Raw genomic sequence first — 21,732 nt, forward strand, 5'->3', positions numbered from 1 at the left:
TTCTCACTAGTATTAGAGAGATATGGACCAGTCATATCCATCAGGCTCCACCCAAATTGCGAATTATGAGCAAATAAGTAAAATGATTGTTATTTTAATCCAGTTAAGTTTTACCTGTTACACAACAAGAGATAACTGAAACAACAGGGATATTTTAAACTCTAGCTGTAGTGTAGACTAAGCTTCCCTTTGGAGTAGTTAACAAAGGCAAGTAAAAAATTTTAACTTGAAATTACAATTTGAGTTGCTGAAATGTATTCGAGTTTGATATTGTTCTGATATTGCTCTGATGAACTACATAAGTGATGAATTTATGAACATTATACAAAATTAAAATGTGCAGGTTTTGTGTTCTGACAGAGGTGTAACGATGTTTATATGGGCAATTGGAAAAATTAGTTTAAAATCTTAACAAAGTACAGATATGAAATAAGTTTATATCCCAGAAAGATGTGAACAGTGATGTTCCATGTTGATGTGATTTTTAAATGCCATTAAAAAGACATAAAATGCTTGTTAAAAATGATTAAAGAAAACAATGCCAGTGATACAGATTTTATTTAACACTTTTTGAAGCAGATTCAAAGAATCACAAAATAGGACAAAGGCAGGAAGCTTCTATAGGATAGATAATAACCAACAAGGAAGAGGAAAATAGAAAATATCTAATTAGCTGTGGGGCACATAGTAAGCCTTGTTTGGAATGAGAAGGAACAAGGAAATAAGTATAGAGCCCAGAGCTGGCTTGCTGTCTGGGAGTTGGCTGACTACACACACAGTTGGCCCACCACATCCATGGGTTGGGCAACCACAGGTTCAACCAACTGTGGATCAAGTTCAACCCCTGGTTTGTTGAATTCAATGATGCAGAATCCAGATGTAAAGAACCAACTCTCCTATCATTTTTATACGGGACTTGAGCATCCACGGAATTTGGTCTCCCCAGAGGTCCTAGATCCAATCCCCCACTGATGCTAGGGACAATTGTACTGTGTTTCTGGTCAAGCAGAGCATTTAAAGGGATAAAAAAGTGATCTAAAATTTTGGTTTGCTGGTGTGGGACCTAGGCAGGAGTGGCTCCATCTTGGGCCTAGGAAGTATTTCAACAAGCTTATGTTAGTAATTAAAGAGGAGGAAATTTCTGATTTTGGCCACTAATCTTTTACAACACTGTAAAACTTAAGCCCTGGATGGCCCTCAATGATGCAATGAATCAAGTCATCTAAAATTAATTCTTTTAAAGATTTAGAACCTTGTTTCATTGGAAACCACGGATAATCATAATCCAAGGAGATTTTGCTCCCCCTGGACTTGAACTGAAATGAAGGATGGCAACTTAATGTCGATGGACTAGATGGCTTGGGGGACTTCCTGGTGGTCCAGTGGTCCACTTCTACAACCTAGATGTCCATCGGCAGACGAATGGATAGGAAAGCTGTGGTACATATACACAATGGAATATTATTTAGCCATTAAAAAGAATGCATTTGAATCAGTTCTAATGAGGGGGATGAAACTGGAGCCTATTATACAGAGTGAAGTAAGTCAGAAAGAAAAACACCAATACAGTATATTAATGCATATATATGGAATTTAGGAAGATGGTAATGATGACCCTATATGCGAGACAGCAAAAGAGACACATGTAAAGAACAGACTTTTGAACTCTGTGGGAGAAGGCGAGGGTGGGATTATTTGAGAAAATAGCATTGAAACATGTATAATATCATATGTGAAATAGATCGCCAGTCCAAGTTCGATGCATGAGACAGGGTGCTCAGGACTGGTGCACTGGGATGACCCTGAGGGATGGGATGGGGAGGGAGGTGGAAGGGGGTGTTCAGGATGGGGAACACATGTACACCCATGGCTGACTCATGTGAATGTATGGCAAAAACCACCACAATATTGTAAAGTAATTAGCCTCCAGTTAAAATAAATAAAAACAAAACAAACTCTGTGCTTCCAATGCAGGGGGCACAGTTCGATTCCTGGTCAGGGAACTAAAATCCTACATGCTGCGTGCCCCCCCGCCCCGAAAAAAAAACACTTGGCAACATTGGTATTATACTGGATCAAATACAGTTTACCCAGCTCAGTATATTATGCCCACAAAGCAACTGGAAAGCATAATCCTCCTTCCTGATATTTACCAAAGAGATTATGTAACTATGAGCTAACAGAATGTTCAAATATGGCATTTAAATCTCTAATTTCTCCTCTAAAATTCTCTAGGCATTTGCTAACAGCTGAGATGAGATTGCTTTGGGTCTGTTTGGTGAGGTTTTCCTTCCTCTAGTTTAAGACTTTTCCATCTCTCTCTCAGAGCCCTTTTGACATGATTTTATGAACCTATGGGTTCCACTAGCTGGCGAGCTCAACTAGGGTGAGGGCTACATCTACTTCATCTAGGTATCCCTTGTTCCTTACCCTAACCCCACCCTCCTCCATCCCGCAGGGACATCTTACCTTTGTCCTAATCGTGACTGCTTTGGACCTTGCCCACTGGTTTCCTTAACCTCTGAAAAAAACGTGGCAAATAAAGCTGCAACTTCCTAATGTAGGCTCAGGTAAATCTGTGATCTGTGGGAAGAGTCCACCGAAACAGAAGCCTCACAAATTGGTGGTAGATGAGAAGAGTCAAGATGTTAAGGACCCATATTAAGACCATTACACACCTATAAAACAGTCACTACACTCACTCTTTTTCTGAAAACTATAGTGTTCAATGTTGGAGAGACTCAGAGACAAAGTGAGCAAACGTTAATTAGATTTTATTGTTGTCTTCATTTCAATTGTTTGTATCTCTGCAAAACCACCAGACAGCACCAAAGTTATCTTCAATAATGTTGGACAGAGTTGGGTTTTTTCAAACTAATGATAGTTATTTTTAAAAGGATGGGTTTCCCTCTAAAGGGGGAATTCAGCACCATGCATTAGGCGAATGCCCCTGGCCTTCTGTGGCACAGTGTTACCTGACCCATTGGGTTTGATTCACAGCAGTTCTTTCAACAGCTTCTTCCTGAAACATGAACATGGACACCAGCTCTTCATGTAAGGACCCAAACTTTAAAAATCTGTGTGACCGCATACGATTTTTTTTTTATTAGAAAGGGATCCCTCAGGAATTTTTTTAAGTTCAGAATGTATTAGTCTGGATTCATCTAGGGTTTATACGCTCAGTGGCCACAAAGATCCAAGCTTCTCAGCAAAGATTGTATTTGTTGATGAACTCCAGAAAATTCTGAGTGAGGTTTGGTCAAACCATCCCAAGCTGGGGCTTCCCAGGTGGTTCAGTGGTAAAGAATCCGCCTGCCAGTGCAGGAGACACAGAAGGCATAGGTTCAGTCCCTGGGTCAGTAAGATCCCCTGGAGGAAATGGCAACTTGCTCCAGTACTCTTGCCTGGAAAATCCCATGGACAGAGGAGCCTGGTGGGCTACGGTCCATAGGGTTGTGGAGTTGGACATGACTGAGCACACACACACACCCAAAGCTGACTCCATCTTCTTTTGCTTAGGGTTACTGACCCTGCTGGGGGTTGTGGAGTGGGGGCAGGGGCGGGGGAATGTCTGACAGATGCAATGCCTCTCTTCCCAGTCCTTCATCTGTACATTACATTAAATATCATCACCCAGTCCATCTTCACTACCTGGAAAAAAGCTATGCTACTGTAATTTGTACATGATACAATTGTACTCAGCTATCCACTCTTCCTTTTGAAAACACCTGAAACCATATGGCATTACAGATATTTAATTGCAACACACGAGTTGCTAATATCTGTGTGGTTTATGCATAGTATATGTAGCTAGTATCTATGTATAAGTTCTCTGTGTAAGATTTAGGCTTAAATAAATAAATAAATACATAAATAGAACTGTATTCACAGTTTGGGATCTGAATGTATTTAAATAATTACTGTAAGCCAGAGACTCTTACTTGCCTACCAAAATAGCCATTCTTTCCTTGTCTCTTAAATTAGCATAATCCAAATATTTAGAATACAGCTGCCCAGTCAAAAGACTACATTTTCCAGCCTCTTTTGCTCATGAGGTCATGTGAGTAAGGCCTGGCCAATGAGATAGAAGAAGTGTTGAAAGGGACTCCTGGGAAACCTCCTTAGCTTAGGGAGAGTGTATGTGCTCTTCTCTGCCCTGTCCTCTGTTCTGTCTGAAACATGGATGGGACGACTGGAGATGTAGTCAGCGCTGGTTGCTGAGGATAAAGGCGATGAGGGTTGGGAAATAAAAAGAAAGCCTGGAACTCTGATGACTTTATCAGTTTCCCTGATGGTCTGCCTCCAGACTTCTTCTGTACAAGAAAGAACAGACTTTTGTCTTGTTTAAACTACTGCTATTTGGACTTCGATTATATTTAAGATATAAATCAAAATCTAAGTGATACACACAAATTCTTACATTCTGCTACACTGTAGCAACCCTGCTTCTTATATGTTTCACTCCATCACTATCTATTATCTTATTAGTGGATTTGGTCTTCCCTGAGCCTCCTTATTCTCCCTGTCACATTTAGTCACATACTAACCTGGGTTCCAGGCACCAGGAATACCTTCAAGTTCCTGAACTGTTGCACACCTGAACTTCCTTGTCTCAGATAAAGGGTTATCTTAGGGTAAGGAACAAAGAAGAGTTTATCCATTAGATGGACTATTTGGGCACAAATTGCTTTTCTGTTTCCCGCCCTCCTGAAAACCAACAAGATGGTACGACAGATAAGTGTGGGCTAAAATTTTCCAGAAGAACAGTGTATAGTGGGGAGAGAAGGAATAATTTAAACAAGGAGTATTCTGAAACTGGAAGATGATAAACAGGCTACTAAGACCAGAGAATGAAGTAAGTCATTGGGAATTTAGACAGCGGATGTTTCTATCTCCTGGGTGGCATCCTTGTTGGACAGGTTGCCTGAGATGTTGTCTGATTCAAGCAACTCCACAATGCTATAGGGAGAACAGTCTTCCAGACCCAGCTTACTGCATAGCCAACCACAAAAGCCTTTCTCCATGTCCCGGGCAGCTTGCCACCAGGCTTCCCAGGACCATGAGAGCTGGACCACGGCCGCATAGAGGCCCAGGGAAGAGGCCATGGCCATGATGAGCACTGGATAGCAGAGGATGAGGCAGGGGCAACATGAGATCTTGTGCCAGAAGGTCCTCTCCTCGTTGTATACGAGAAAGATGTTGTACCAAGTGATGGTGCCATAGTAGAAAGAGACCACAAAGGAGAGGAGGAAAACCACAGGCAGGCAGACCAACGTCCAGAGGACCACGTGTGGCCCACGGTCTGCTCCCAGCTGGCAGGCCTTTCTGCCTCCAGGTGTTGTTTCCCTTGACGATGCCTTGGGCTTGGTGAGTTCCTGCAGTTCCTTCTCTGTCAACGTGACATGGATGTCTACCATCTGCCCCTTTTTCTTTCCTCGGGTGATGGTCCCAGTTAATGTGACATAGCGGCTGTCCACGGGCACGTTCCACACACCTGCAGGGCACAGAGAGGCAAAAGTCAAGATCAGAAGAACAGACATTTCATCAGGGTTGTCCCCTGAGACTGGAGCCGAGTACAAGAAGGTCCTTTATTCTGGCCCCTGACACCACACGAAGTCAGTGATTTCACAGCAGATTCAATGAGTCTCCCTCAAGGGAAGGTTTAGTATTCCCATGATCAACTCTCCTGCCAGGGCCCTGCTAAGACTGTGAAGCAGGTTAAGCTTGTTTTTTACTATCTCTACTTCTCTGGGCTTCTATCATGTCTGCAATATGGAAGGGAGTGAGAACTCTACCACAGATACTTCTTCAGCGTGATCATATTTCTGGTCTGTAAGTGCTGTGAAAATACTGTTCCTGAGTATCGGCTACCGTGTGTGAAGGTGGCACCGTGTATGCGTGCTATACTGATGGGCAGCCCACTCCTCTTCTCTCCTTATTCCTACCTCCATGCCTCTCTGAGAGAGAAATCCAGTCGAAGTCCCAGGCTTCATATCCAAGTTCTGTACACACACAGGTACCACACATACACACATGCACACCGCATACACATGCCCCAGCACAGATGCTCCACCAGTACCACCACCACTATCCCCACCACCAGCAGCATCACTCCCACCCCCACCAAACAGCCGCTCTTTGGTGGGCCTGGGAGTGAGGCTGCAGGTAGTGAGTGTAAAACATGCAGCAAAGTCCACGGTCCTTAGTATGTGAAGGCGTTTGGTTGGCAGCTCCCCGAGGCCCTGTGGACGTCTAGCCCCTGGCTGAATGAGGGACAGAATGGGGCTAACTCAAGAGCAAATGTCCCTTCCTCTGAGAGGCTGTGCGGTCTAGCCCTCCACCCCCTGCCCTCACTTGGTCACCTCCCTTCCTGTCATGGAGGTTTACTGTCTTTGGAACCTGTACCACTATTATCTTTTGAAATCATCTTTTGTTTGCTGAGTTGTTTGCTATCTGTCTTCCCCTGACTGGAAGGTAAGTGGCATAAGAGCAGCAACTTGGCTCATCCCATTCACCATGGGCATATGTCTTAGGGATGACCCGTATACACAGACAGATCTACCATGTCCGTCTACTGCTGAATAGTGACATTTAATATAGACATCCTGCAGTTTCCTTAGCAGCAACAAACATTTTTATAACTGCTTCCTTATGCACATGGGCATGTGGTAGATACTGAGAATTTCTACGACGTAAGCTATGCATATTTTGAATTTAATAGATATTGACATATTTCCCAAAAGCAGATACCTTTTCCACATGAGGTATATGAGAGTATATCCATTTACTCACATTGATGTTAATATCTTTTACCTAATTTTTTGCCATCCATATAGGAAGTGAATATTATATAGTGAAGGAATTTTATAACTCATATGTTATAATTCATGTTTTCCTGATTATTATGAACGTCAACTACATGTATTAAATAGTTAGCCTTGTTAGCTTATATTACTAATTTTTGTGTATAAATTGGTCTCTTCTATTATACCAGGAATTTCAAAAAAAGTAGAGTTCTCCTCCCTATTACTTAGAAGAGAACCACAATAAATGCTCAACAAATATTGTTGACTTGTTGGATGAAGACTGCAACATCGTGAGAAGAAATGTATCCGTAAGAAGCAGGTCAGTGACTGAATGCCTGCCTGGCTTCTACAGGATCCTCACTGGGCCTGCTCCCTGTGGCTTTAAGCAGGTGACCCCAGAGAGACTCACCATCATCCATAGGATAGTCTATGAAATCATCTCCCTCCTCCTCTTTAGGCTGATCTCCACCTTCCGATTCCCCAGGCTCCTCATCCAGTGTCTCACTCTCTGACCGGTAGATGATGATAGATTCTGGGCGGGACTCTTTCTTCTTCTTTTTCCTGCGCCCCATGGTGGATTCTCCATCGAGGACCAGAGCAGCTGCCATGGCTTTCCTCAGGGAGCTGTGGTGGGGGCTGGGGAGCTGACTCTGGCCTTCCACCAGTGCTGGCTCTTCCATCCTCGTCTTCAAATCTAGCTGTTCCTTGTCAAGAGTCCAATCTGCCAGAGCAAACTCATGACCCATAACATCACAGAGCTTCTTCCAGGATGCAGCTAATGCAAAGGCATTCCAGTGACAAGTTGCACTTGAAAGACAGGGAAACAAAGTCATCAACAGGGAATGAATCAGGTGAGATGGAAAGGGGTTTAGGAAATGGTCCTCAACTTGGCAGACGCCTTCCCCTCCATTTATTTCTCACAAAACTTTATTTCGAGAGTAACGGATTTCTTTGGAAGGAATGATGCTAAAGCTGACACTCCGGTACTTTGGCCACCTCATGCGAAGAGTTAACTCATTGGAAAAGACTCTGATTCTGGGAGGGATTGGGGGCAGGAGGAGAAGGGGACAACAGAGGATAAGATGGCTGGATGGCATCACTGACTCAATGGACATGACTCTGGGTGAACTCCGGGAGTTGGTGATGGACAGGGAGGCCTGGCGTGCTGCAATTCATGGGGTTGCAAAGAGTCGGACACGACTGAGCGACTGAACTGAACTGAACTGAATATGGACTTACGTTTACAAGAATGAATCGTGAATAAAATTTTATTTGTGTTGCTATATTTTGAGTTGCATGTATTATGTAAAACCCATCAATCTAGCTGGGGGATGCCAAGTATAAAGAAGTTGGGTGAGGAAGCCTTACAGACAGGTTAAGGACCATTCTTCCTTGCACCATAGATGGAGATTCCTATGGCTGGGACTAGCATTCTAGGCTTCTGGCTATTAAGTCAGACATTACAACTATACTCAAATGGTTGAATGCAACTTTGAGCAAGTGGTGCCACTCAACACTGGCACCACTTCACCAACCATGCCTTCCCTGGTATTCTATAAAGGACACTTGTCTCCTGGTTTCTTGTTAGCCCAAGATCCCAGAATTGTTGGGATCTGTTCTAACACATTTTGGGAGACCACTGGAAAGAATGCACACATTTAACTTGTAACACTTTCTCTCCTCTTCTATTCTTCAGGTAAAAAGTGGGAGAGAGGAGAGTCTATACAACATCTTTTAAAGAAAAAACAGATCGGCCTGTGTTCTTGGTACATGAGTCATAAAGGGGAAAGTAATGTTTTGAGTGCTATTGCTAAACAGGTGCCAGTTAGCAAGTATCCAGCTAGTGGCACTTAAAAAATTCTTCTTAACAAAATTGTTATTACACGGGGTTGGTGCAAAAGTAATTGAGGTTCAAAAGTAATTGTGGTTGACTTATGCAGGAGGTGCAAGAGATGTGGGTTTGATCCCTGGGTCAGGAAGATCCCCTGGAGAAAGGAATGGCAACCCACTCCAGGATTCTTGCCTAGAGAATTCCACGGACAGAGGAGTCTGGCAAGCTACGGTCCATGGGATCGCAAAGAGTCGGACATGACTGACCGACTATCACTTTCACTTTTTTTGCACCAACCACACTTACTTTTTAACCTCTATTACTTTTGCACCAACAATTACTATTGCACCAACCTCAATTAATTTTGCATCAACTGCAATTACTATTACTTTTCTACCAATCACAATTACTTTTGAACTGCACTTACTTTTGCACCAACCACAATTACTTTTGCATTTTCAATCACTTTGGCACCAACCGCAATTATTTTTGTAAACTAATATTATGGAAAGTTTCAAATATGTAAAAGGAGAAGATTTTTATTAGGGAAAGTGGCAAACCTTTACAGAAGCAAAGAGAATAATTTGAATGAACCCTCTCTGTACCTCTCACCCAATTTCAACAATAAACAAAATACCAGTAGCCAATTTTGTTTCATTTCCTCCTATTATTTAAAAGCAAACATTAGACATCATTTCAGGAGTCACCGCAGACGGGGTTCAGTCCTTGGGTCAGAAAGATCCCCAGGAGTAGGAAATGGCACTCGATTACTTTGGCCTAGAAGATTCCATGGACAGAGGATCATGGTGGACTACAGTCCACGGGGCCACAAAGAGTCAGGTAACGACTGAGTAACTGAACACACACACATGATATTGTGATTATCTTTTCTCAAAAAGAGAGTTCTTATACATAAGAGATATATGCTGAAACAATTACATCTGTTGGATCATTGAAAAAGCAAGAGAGTTCCAGAAAAACATCTACGTCTGCTTTATTGACTATGCTAAAGCCTTTGACTGTGTGGATCACAATAAACTGTGGAAAATTCTTAAAGAGATGGGAATACCAGACTACCTGATCTGCCTCCTGAGAAACCTGTATGCAGGTCAAGAAGCAACAGTTAGAACTGGACATTGGACAACAGACTGGTTCCAAATCAAGAAAGGAGTACATCAAGGCTGTGTATTGTCACCCTGATTATTTAACTTACATGCAGAGCACATCATGTGAAATGCCGGGCTGGATGAAGCACAAGCTGGAATCAAGATTGCCGGGAGAAATCTCAATAACCTCAGATATGCAGATGACACCACCCTTATGGTTAAAACAAAGAAGAATTAAAGAGCCTCTTGATGAAAGTGAAAGAAGAGAGTGAAAAAGTTGGCTTAAAACTCAACATTCAGAAAACTAAGATCATGGCATCCAGTCCCATCACTTCATGGCAAACAGAAGGAGAGACAATGGAAAAAGTGAAAGACTTTATTTTTTGGGGCTCCAAAATCACTGCAGATAGTGACTGCAGCCATGAAATAAAAGACGCTTGCTCCTTGGAAGAAAAGCTATGACCAACGTAGACAGCATATTAAAAAGCAAAGACATTACTTTGCCAACAAAGGTCCATCTAGTCAAAGCTATGGTTTTTCCAGTAGTCATGTATGGATGTGAGAGTTGAGTTATAAAGAAAACTGAGCACTGAAGAATTGATGCTTTTAAACTGTTGGAGAAGACTCTTGAGAGTCCCTTGGATTGCAAGGAGATCCAACCAGTCAATCTTAAAGGAAATCAGTCCTGAATATTCATTGGAAGACTGATGCTGATGCTGAAACTCTAATACTTTGGTCACCTAATTCGAAGAACTGACTCATTTGAAAAGACCCTGATGCTGGGAAAGATTGAAGGTGGGAGGAGAAGGGGATGACAGAGGATGAGATGGTTGGATGGCATCACTGACTCGATAGCCATGAGTTTGAGTAAGCTCCAGGAGTTGGTGATGGACAGGGAGGCTTGGCGTGCTGCAGTCCATAGGGTCGCAAAGAGTGGGACACAACTGAGCAACTGAACTGAACTGAAGATATATAGCAGGAAAAAAATTCTCTTTTTCCAAGGTTTCAAATAATAGAATTAAGAGAAGAGACAGGACCCTGCTCTTTTTCCTGCATGGTAGGCTTCACCCATCCACCACCACCCCTAGTCCAAAGATTATGAATGAATGTGATACTGCAGACTGTTAACCTCAATCCACCATGAGCTCTGAATCCTCAGTCATTCTGAGGTAGATGGAATAGGTTTTAAAGTATATACTACTCAAACTCTGGAACTTAATGCATAAACTACTGATTTTAAGCCATATTTGAAAGAAATTCTCCAAGTAATTCTTAACTGCATCCACAACTTTGTCCCATCTTCATTGTTACCACTGTGGTCTATGAGGCCATCATCTCTTACTATGGTTCTAAAAATGTGCCTTATCTTCTGGATTCTATTCTTGCTGTCTTGTAATCAATTCTCCACTTAGCAGTTAGAAAGGTCTGTTAAAAACATACATAAAAGCAGGCCATTTTCTGTTTAAAATCCTCCAGTGACTTCCCATTGGTATAAAATGAAATTTAAACTTGTCCTGTGGCCTAAAGACCTGTGGATCTGGCTCCTCCCTGTCCTGCCATCCTAGCCTACACCATCTCCTTCACATATTCCTCCAATGCTTCCATCACTCTAGCTGCCTATGTACTCCTCCAGAGGTTTATTAAAAGAAAACCAATAGCTCTGAAGCAGTCAGTAAACAACCAAAGACTCACAAGACCACAAAATGAACTTCTTTACCCAGGCATAGTGCCTTTGTTGGGCTGGGGCATCAGCACACATCTGGTCATTACTCCCATCCAATCAGTCAGTCACTTGGTCACTAACCCCACCTCCACAGTGGTGGAACACTGGTGCTTCATGGACTTCTTACCATTGGGCATGATTTTCCTGGAGTCTGTTTATAATACTTTGCTGCCAGGTAGTCACTGAAGCAGACCTGATCCAGTGCTTTCTCTAAACCCATCCAGATCCTCAGCAGAACTTCTGGACTTGGTGGGTGGGAGAGGCCACGAAGCTTTGAAGGCTCTGCTCTTAGATTAATTGCAGGGAAGCAAGTAACATACATGGATGAAATGTGGGTGGAAAAAAGCTAATAAGTGCCAATGATACCAAGACTTAGCATCTGGACACAAGGAGTGGTGGGGGCTATGGAAAATATAAGAGCTCAGGTCTCATCTGAAATAAGAAGTTACTGTTCTCTTTTTCCCACCAAGCCCAGTATTCAGCCAACTGCTTTCACAGACAAATTCAGGCCCATTTAGTAGGGGTTGTCTGAAACTGCATGTGGAAGTTCGTGATTTTAATTGTTGCAATTAGTCTAAATTTAAATAAATTACCATGGGGACAAACAACCAAAACAAATCATAAACAGGGTGCCATTCTGCCATCTCTGATTTATAAAGCTTTCAAATTAGGGTGCTCTGCTCCACTGGTTTAATTGAGTACAATCAGGAATTGAGTTTTTGTACCTTCACTGAAATTAACACATCTTCTTTCTCCAAGGAACCTGAACTGGGGCCAGGTGGGTAAAGGATCATCATTTTCAAGTTCATTTACGACTGTTCCTTATTGGAAAAGATCCTGATGCTGGGAAACATTGAAGGCAAAAGAAGAGGGTGGTAAAAGATGAGATGGTTGGATAGCATCACCAATTCAATGGACATGAACTTGGGCAAACTCTGGGACACAGTAGGGACAGGGAGACCTGGCACGCTACAGTCCGTGGGATGGCAGAGTGAGACACGACTTAGCCACTGAACAACAAAAACAACAGTGAACTGTGCCTTGCTCCAGCCCTGCTGTTCTTCCAGTTTCCTTACCTGTGGCTCTGTCACTCGAAGAGATAAGAGTCCTCTGTCTGGGGTGACCAAACTCTCTGCTTAGCATCTTGGCTTAACACCATTAGATGTAGTAGGCCAACTAAGAGATGAAATGCTTGCCATTTCACCACTGAGAATGACTAGTAGACCCTCTCAGAGAGATACTCTCACAAATGTAAAAATGGAAGGAAATTTGGTTCAGATGAGTGTCAAGTGATTGCAAAATGATGGAGAAGCAACTTAGAACGCCTAGTCTCCCCCCGTTGCTGTGATTGGCTGTGAGCACAGTTAGGCTATAGCCTTTTCCTTTGTGGTCCTTAAGCAGCACTTCTCTTGTCTCCTGGTCCTGGAAGGCTTTCACACTGAGGCTAGTTCATCACCTGAGGAGCATCTGTCTATAGAGGAAATAGCTCCTGGTAATGAAGCTAGTCGGTTATAAGCAGCCTGAGCATCTTTTTACTGTAAGAGCTATAAGATAAGATCTTTACTGTCTGATCTTTCATTTGCTTATTGTTTTACTTCTTATAGCACACATGTCCCTTCCATCCTCAACTCCCAACATATCCTAAAACATAAACTCTATCAGTTCAGCACACCTAACTGTCTTGTCCACTGTACTGTATCTTTCATATCTAGAATAGTATCTGGCACATGAAAGGTGTTCTATAAATATCGGATGAATATTGTGAACTGGCTTCCATAGTGGCTCAGATGTAAAGGATCTGCCTGCAATGCAGGACACTCAGGTTCAATCCTTGGGTTGGGAAGACCACCTGGAGAAGGAAATGGATACCCACTCCAGTATTCTTGCCTGGAGAATTCCATAGACAGAGAAGCCTGGTGGCTACAGTCCATGGAGTCACAAAAAGTCGGACGTGACCTGAGCAACTAACACATTTTAAGAATCTTACTTATATAAGTTGGCTTTGGATTGCTTTTACATCAAGGCAGGGCAGAGCTAGATATGCCCCACTGATATTCCTTCAGCACTGAGATTCTGTCTCCGTGTTGAGAATCCCACAGGCCCCTGTCAGTCTGAGCCAGCAGCTGCTTTGTGGAGGGGAGAAAATGAAGATACTAGGCAGATGGGGTGGGGGGGGAGTGGGAAGATGGGTGAGCAGCAAGAGAATCTCAGAAGATGAACCGAGGGAGTGCTAATGGGCTATGACAAAGCGGGAGGGTGGGAGGATCATGGCCACACTGATGCCTTTTCCCCCAGGACAAAGTGGGCAGCGTTGCAGAGCACCAGGCGGTCTTTGATTCAGCCAAAAGAGCAGTCATCGCAGCAGGGCGTGGATGCCCTGAAAAAAGAGGGCTCAATCTGGGAACAAAGAGCCTCCCAAAGGCAGAGCTGCTGCTGGGTCTCCAGGCCTGTTGGGGGTTTGCGGACATTCAGACACTGATTGAAGTCAGAGGCAGGGGCAGAGAGGACAGGTCTTTTTTAATTTAACTTCCCAAAGTGAAATCTATCTAGAAACACTTGATCATGGAACAAAGGAATTATTTTTATGGGTTTTATTTTAGTTTATTTATTTTTGCTACTTTCTTTTTTTAATTAAAGGATAATTGCTTTACAGAATTTTGTGGTTCTCTGTCAAACATCAATAAGAATCAGCCATAGGTACACACATGTCTCTCTCTCCTGAACCTCACTCCTATCTCCGTCCCCAACCCACCCCTCTAGTTTGTTACAGAGCCCCCAGTTTGAGTTCCCCATACAGCAAATTCCCATTGGCTATCTGTTTTACATATGGTAGTGTAAGTTTCCATGTTACAGGTCTTTTTAAAAAAAGACCTCTCAAAAAGATTTCACATCTCCCTAAATCATAGGCTGTCTTTGGACTGTGAAAAAGCTTTCTGTCTGCTCATAGTGCAACTTCCTTGAGCCTGCAAAATGGCTTCTGGTCATCCTCAGCAAGCAAAATTGGCTTGAAGCCTGTCCAGTCAGTCATCTTTTCACTGGAGGACCGCAGAATGCCTCTCTGAGGCCACTGAGCCACCACACACACAGCGGCTGCAGTACTGCCAGGTCCATGCGGAACCACCCTGGCGGAGCTCCGTGAATCCACAAGTACAGGCCAGGTCACAAACCACATTTCATCAGATCTTCAATCAAAGTATCATTGAAAGAAATTTAAAGTGCTCCTTCCTCCGGAGAAAGAAGGCCTCAAATTTTCTGCAATAAGAAACCTCTCAGAACTGAGAGGTGACCAGTAGAAGTGATCCCTTCATAAACTAATCAGCAAATAAGAAGCGGAAGAGGTATCTTCCCTTCTTTAAGGCGCATACTTGGAATCTGTCAGCAACAAAGATAGGGAGTAAGTTCTTCTCAAAAGAGGTCAGAGGAGGGCAGGGGGATGGAGGAACAGGGAGGCAGCGATGTCTGATTCCACTCTCAACCAGATCCATTTCCAATTCACTCTGAATAATTCGGTGGTGGACCCAACAAAAGAATGATGGCATTTGTTTGCTTTTACATTACTTCAATACCTTGCAGGGAGAAATACAGTATTCTTGTTAGGGGAACCACTGACTGAAACTGCCCATCCTGGCCAGGCACAATAGTAACCACTTACATGAGTTACCTTACAACAGGAGGTCCTGGTAAGGAACATGGAACTAACAAGCTACTGCCCACCAGAAAATTTTGGGAAAGGTCAAAAGGAGAGAGGAGATGCCAGGCAACATGTCTTACCAACTTCCCAGATTCCTTCTTGCTGGAATCCATCTTGGCTGAGTGATGCGCAAGCCACCAGGAAGGACCCTGAACCAGAATGACTGGCCAAAGACAACCCAGAAACCAACCCTGTTACCATAAAACCCAAGACTGAGAGCCACTTGGCAGAGTAGTTCTCCTGGGTTCCCTTACCCTGCAGCTACCCCCACCCCCAAGCCCGGATGTCCCCTACCAATAAAGTCTCTTGCTTTGTCAGCATGTGTGTCTCCTTGGACAATACTTTTGTGAGTGTTAGACAAGAGTCCACTCTCAAGCCCTGGAGGGTCCCCCTTCCTACAGACTTAGAAATAGCATCCTGCATGGACGATTAGGATCACAGCACCTGTCATAGTCCCTAGATCTGCCACTTTCTTAGGCAAAGTCTCCTGAGGCTAGTGTAATTGCACTCTAGTGGGCAGACAGCACAAAGCAAGATGGAGAATTTGAATAGCGAATTACTGTTAATGGGCACCAAAATGCGGGTGATAAATCTCCACCATCCTCAATAGGCGAGCTCGCCTGCATAAGAAATGAACTAGAGGGTAGGATCTCAAACACACACCTACAGATGCCTTCTTGCAGGAAGCATACACCTTTCAAAAAAAAAGATCTTTTGGACTCATCAATTTTATGCAGCCCAGCTGAAATGGATCAAACCTCAAATCAAACCTCAAAGAGTCCTTCTTCCCTTCATTCCTGGGTGAGGAGAGGTAGATAAGTTGGAGGTGGGACTGTGTCTTTTAAAAATCATTTATTATCTTGGTCTCTGGATAATTACAATTGTATTCCGCCCCCTCCACCTTTTGTTTCCATCCCTTCCAGAGGATGAAGCAAGATTTTCTCCCCCTCGGCTAAGGCTGCCCCTTTCCTTTCCAGCCAGCTGCACAAAGCAACTGGAGCCAGAGCATCGCTCTCGACACCACGCCCTCCGCGGGAGGGCGGAGCAAGGCTCCCGAGCTGCAGCCTCTTTTCCCAGACGCATTGGAGATTTAATTTTAATTAAAACCGTGAGAGGTATACCACTGAGCATTAAATTTTTCAAAATAGAGCACAGCGCCACTTTTTGTCTTCTTCCCTTCCCCAACAGCATCGAAATAAAACACACACACAAGGAACAAGGAGTCTCACCTACATGTGCTGCGGACCCGGGCAGGCGGAGAGCGCTGAGCGTCAGGATGCAGCCGCTGAGGAACGGTTCTGCACTGGAGAGACACAGAGCCGCTGCGGCGGGCGTGCCAGGTTGGTGATTGGGATGGGGCGGGATGACGGAGAGGGGCGGGGCGAAGGAGAGGGGGCGGGGCGACGCTGGCGTGACCTCGGTGGCTTAGCTTGCCCTGCCCTCCATTGCTCAAACGCGTTATGGCCGTGAATTCTTGGGTTAAGGGCAAAAGCTGCTTAGCAGCTGGCTTGCTGCAGCACCAGGTGGCCATCGTCACCGGTGGGGGCACGGGCATCGGGAAGGCCATCGTGAACGAGCTCCTGCATCTGGGTGCGTGAACAGGTCCCTGGGCTAGGGTATCCTGAGGAAGGGGTCCTCAGAGGTTGGTTTAACCGGGAGCGGGGTGGGGGCGGGGAGCCAGCGGATGGTACCCGGGCTTAGGAGAGCGTTGCGTTGCAAAGGAAAGGAAGTGTAGCTGTGGGTGAAATTAGAACCGCGAGCGCGAGTGGGGAGAGGAGAGTTCTTTCTAAAAAGTTATGGACAAGCATTGGATGGACTATTTGTAAACTAAAGGGAAATTTTCGAGCCGAAGATACAGTGCCCGATGTGGGGATTAAGGAAACGTGTGGAAGCTTGCTATGGACTTAATTATGAAACCATTATCATTATTAATATGTAATTATGGAATCGTTATGGTCAATTAATTATTCATATGGAATTGGTTATGTATTTTGAATTAATTCTAGGGAATTTCCTGGCGGTCCAGTGGTTAGGACTCAGCGCTTTCACTGCAGTGGGAACTAATATCCCACTCCCGCAAGCCATGCATCTGTGGCCAAAAAAACCCCCTGTTTTTTCATTCTGTTTATTGCCTGATGAATGATTACGAAATATGGAAAGACTACTGGAAAAGTTTTTATTTAACATGTGGAGAGGCTCCTATCATATAATCTTGAATCTCTTAATATTTACCTTGACTTCAGAGTTAAGTAGGTAGTAATGACCATGAAGTTTCACCAGGGTCAGATTACGAAATGCTAATCCTCCTTTTTTTTCTTATTAAGATGTATTTTTTCATTTTTTTTAAGCATACTTTTTTTTAAGTTCATATTATGTGCTGAGCTTAACTTGACTTGGGTGAAGGGAGGACTTTGTGAGTACAAAAAGAGGAAAGAAACCACAAAAGAGAAAATAAATAAATATGAAAATGTAAATCCTCATTGAATTAAAAAATATACATGAATAAAATTTGAAGGTACATGAAGAAAAACATTTGCAATATGCACAAATTTACTGTATAAAGAGATCTCATAAATAAGGGACACACTGGTAGAAAAATAGGCTTATGATAATGGGCCAAGCATTTTAAAGAACTAAAAAAAGGCAGTGAGTGCAAGAAGAAACAGTCAATTTGGGGGCAATGAAATGCAAAATATAGCAATAAAAAGGTTCATTGTTTTTCTAACAAAAGTTTAAAACATTAGGGAAAATGAAAATGTTGATGACAGAGAGGACAGGCAAGAATGTAAAATATTGCAAGCTTTCTAGAGGTCAGCTTAGGGAAAAAAATCCAAACATGTTAACAGTGTTCGTGCTGTGTGACCTAGTAATTCCTCTATCAGGAATTCATTCTTTGGAAATAATCAGGGACAAGCACATATATGTGTAGAAGAGTGTAATGTTCAGTAGTGAGATGTGATAAGGGGAATGAATAAATCAGTAACACTGAAATATGCTGCTATTTAAATACCTTGCTACTGAAGAATGTATGTTGTCAAATGCATACCATATAATTTAAAAAGTAGGATTCTAAACAAAATATAGCATTCCAATTTAATTGTTAATGAAAGATGTATATGCAGGAAAGACTGGAAAGAAGTTTACAACATTGTTTATCAGCAACTGCCGTTTCTGGAAATGATTTGAATGATGAGTGGTTAAATTGTATTCATTTTTCAGATCTTTTTAATGAACACGTAAATTGTCTTTGCTTCCCATATGTTTCTAATGCTCGGCACATAGTATGAGCTTAAAAAAATGAAAAAATACATCTTAATAAGAAAAAAAAAGGGAAATTAGCATTTCTTAAAAGTCCATCTAGTCAGGGCTATGGTTTTTCCAGTAGTCATGTATGGATGTGAGAGTTGGACTATAAAGAAAGCTGAGTGCCGAAGAATTGATGCTTTTGAACTGTGGTGTTGGAGAAGACTCTTGAGAGTCCCTTTGTAGGAGGAAACAGACAGAACAGGCTCCATCTTGAAAGCAGGACTCTATCTTGGGCTGGACTGTGGACTTTGAGCTATATGCCCAGTACCTATAGAAACGACATACCAACTGGAAAACCAGGCCTCCTTGATGGAAGAACACCAGGGCTCATGCCTAGACTCTTCATTGCCTAAAAGAATACCCTAATCATCTGTGTAACCAGATAGAATCATAAATTCTATTATGCTTATTGGGGTATGACCACAAGCCTATTGATAATTGTCCACTATTAACTACCTAGGCTTAAGGCATATGAATCACGGGTTAACTTTGATTGTATCTTTTTCTTCCTTTGTTCAGACTAGTTTCAGGGAATTTGGGAGGTGGGTTTGGGCACATACACTTAGGGTATATAAGGTTTTCACAAAAACTGTTTGGGGTCCTTGGCTAAGAGGAGACTCTGTGTTGGGCCCTCTGGTGTAATAAACTACACTCCACTGCCTGCATCATCCTTCTAAGTGAGTTTGTTTCCCGGAACGTGTGGCTATAACACCTTGGATTGTAAGGAGATCCAACCAGTCAATCCTGAAGGAAATCAGTCCTGAATATTCATTGGAAGGACTGATGCTGAAGCTGAAACTCCAATACTTTGGCCACCTGATGTGAAGAGCTGACTCATTTGAAAAGACCCTGATGCTGGGAAGATTGAAGGCAGGAGAAGGGGATGACAGAGGATGAGATGGCTGGATGGCATCACCGACTCAATGGACATGAGTTTGAGTAAACTCCAGGATTTGGTGATGGACAGGGAGGCCTGGTATGCTGCCATCCATGGGGTTGCAAAGAGCTGGACATGACTGAGTGACTGAACTGAACTGAATCTGACCCTGGTGCAACTTCATGGCCATTACTCTCTACGTTACTCCCAACACCAAACTGTATCCCTGTTCAGGAAAATCCATAAGAAAAGTAATCTTGGTTGTCATTTTCTGTGAAGGTCAGGTACTAGGCTTCACAGCAGATTCATCAGATCCTGGCTCAGCCTTCCAATGTACTTGTAAAAAACAGTAGTGTTGTATTGGAAATACATTTCCTTCAATGTAAGAATATACAAATACTTTTTACTCTGACTTGCTCAGCTTAATTTTTTTCTACCAGAATTAATGGCTATTTCTGAAAATTGTTACAGAAACCCAAATCGGGCAAATTAAACAATAGCCAATTCTCTTTCCAGTGAGAAGGCTACTATTTTTTGGCATGAAATACAAGTTGGATTTTGAGGCAAGTGGTGATTATTGTGTTGTCTTTCACATCCAAATGATTTTGACTATTCCTTTTCGGTGAGGATGGTGAAAGCCCTAGCTCACAAGAGTAAGATGTAGTGAACAGAATTGGAACTCTCTTTCATCTATTTCATCTACGTCTAACAGATGCTGTTAGACAAAAGGAGCCCTGATTCCATCAAGGAATATTGAACCTAAGACCATTCACATTGAATTCAAGCCAAATCCTTGTCTCTGTCCTCAAGTTAGTCATTCCCTTTCTGTGACAGTGGCTCAGCTGGTAAAGAATCTGCCTGCAACCTGGGTTTGATCCCTGAGTTGGGAAGATCCCCCCTGGAGAAGTGAAAGACTACCCACTCCAGTATTCTGGCCTGGAGATCCATGGACTAAATAGTCCATGGGGTCGCAAGGAGTCAGACACGACTGAGCGACTTGCACTTTCACCTTCTGTGACAGTGGATAAAATGAAAGTAGGAATTCCAAGTGGAAATTGTGAGGCAAGACAGCACTTTTTGTTGCTCTGGTGACAGGGTTCTTACCAACACCTGGGACCTAGAAGGTGCTGAAATGGAGCACTCTGAGTTGAAGATTGAAAGAAATCAGTATCAACCCAGGCAAAAATCAATATATTTGGCTACAATTGCCTCATATGTGAAAATAACTCATTATTTGCTAGTTACTTCGGTACCTTGTTCTAAGGAAATTTATCAATCTGAGTTTGTCTTGCAACTCATATAAACAAAAATGTTCATCCAAATCGTTTAGCATAAGGGTGACGAGAAGGACAATAATAATTTTACAAAATAACATTGCAATAACCAGGCAGTATTGAAGTATATAAAAGAAAACTAAAATGAGCTTTCCCATTCTGCCCATCTCCTAAACCCCCTTCCTGGTGATTTTCTAAAAGTCACCCACATGCACAAATATACACATGTGTCTGTATTTTTTTATTTATAAAACCAAGACTGTAGTATTGTTGTTGTATGCATATGTAATAATTTATTTAACCATTCCTTTAATGGAATTGTAGATTTCTAGTTTTACCCACCATTGCAACATTCTGCCTTGTAATACATTTATACCCTGGTTCAAGTTTATATACCAGTTAAAATAAATACCTTTTAAAGTTGTGTCCCAAGATAGCTGTTCTAAGATTAAATAACTTCCCAGAGGTGTTCAGCATTCAGATAGTAATTAGTGATAATTTGGGAATCTTCTAATTAGATAATTCCTGTGACTAATCCTAGTTACAGTTCCCTATGTCTCATATTTTGAGACCTTGGTCAAAATAGGCATTAATCACCTAGAATTCCTGAGGATTTTTTTTTTTTAATGTGGATTTAGGAAGAGTTATATATATCCAATTTCCTTACCTTGTTCAGCCTGTGCTCTTCTCTGGGAACTAGAATAGATAATGCCTGTCTTGAAGGCAGAAAGATTGAAGAAAGAACAGCATAGGGCAGAGGCCATGGCTGATCCAGGGGAACTTGTTTCTCCTTTCCATTTTACTAATCAGATTCCCATGTCCAAGGTAAGAGAAACCAAGGCAAACCATAAAATATCACAGTAATCCAAGTCTACGCCCCAACCAGTAATGCTGAAGAAGCTGAAGTTGAATGGTTCTTTGAAGACCTACAAGACCTTTTAGAACTAACACCCAAAAAAGATGTCCTTTTCATTATAGGGGACTGGAATGCAAAAGTAGGACGTCAAGAAACACCTGGAGTAACAGGTAAATTTGGCCTTGGAATACGGAATGAAGTAGGGCAAAGGCTAATAGAGTTTTGCCAAGAGAACACACTGGTCATAGCAAACACCCTCTTT

General features: G+C 42.7%; 2 protein-coding genes across 3 annotated transcripts in view; one reads left to right on the forward strand and one right to left on the reverse strand.

Annotated features, from left to right (window-relative positions):
* Positions 1–2,638: 2,638 nt before the first annotated feature.
* TMEM169 (transmembrane protein 169) lies at positions 2,639–16,502 on the reverse strand. 2 transcript variants are annotated; one of them, XM_070380162.1, is made up of 3 exons: positions 16,391–16,502; positions 7,216–7,613; positions 2,639–5,494 (listed from the first exon to the last, which is right to left on the reverse strand). In XM_070380162.1, exons 2-3 carry the CDS (start codon positions 7,550–7,552, stop codon positions 4,872–4,874), a joined length of 960 nt encoding a protein of 319 aa, XP_070236263.1. In that variant the 5' UTR covers positions 7,553–7,613; positions 16,391–16,502; the 3' UTR covers positions 2,639–4,871. The 2 variants fall into 2 exon arrangements, with proteins under 2 accessions (XP_070236263.1, XP_014333842.1); XM_014478356.2 differs by having other exon boundaries at positions 16,387–16,495.
* Positions 16,503–16,582: 80 nt separating this feature from the next.
* Positions 16,583–21,732, forward strand: part of PECR (peroxisomal trans-2-enoyl-CoA reductase) — a 53,853-nt gene continuing 48,703 nt past the window's right edge. Inside the window, exon 1 of the mRNA XM_005896179.3 lies at positions 16,583–16,747. Within this exon, the coding sequence (XP_005896241.2) occupies positions 16,618–16,747 (130 nt within the window). The 5' untranslated portion in view covers positions 16,583–16,617. The remainder of the gene's footprint in view (positions 16,748–21,732) is intronic.

The sequence above is a fragment of the Bos mutus genome, chromosome 2 (assembly GCF_027580195.1).
Source record: "Bos mutus isolate GX-2022 chromosome 2, NWIPB_WYAK_1.1, whole genome shotgun sequence".
In the NCBI taxonomy this organism is placed as follows: Eukaryota; Metazoa; Chordata; class Mammalia; order Artiodactyla; family Bovidae; genus Bos; species Bos mutus.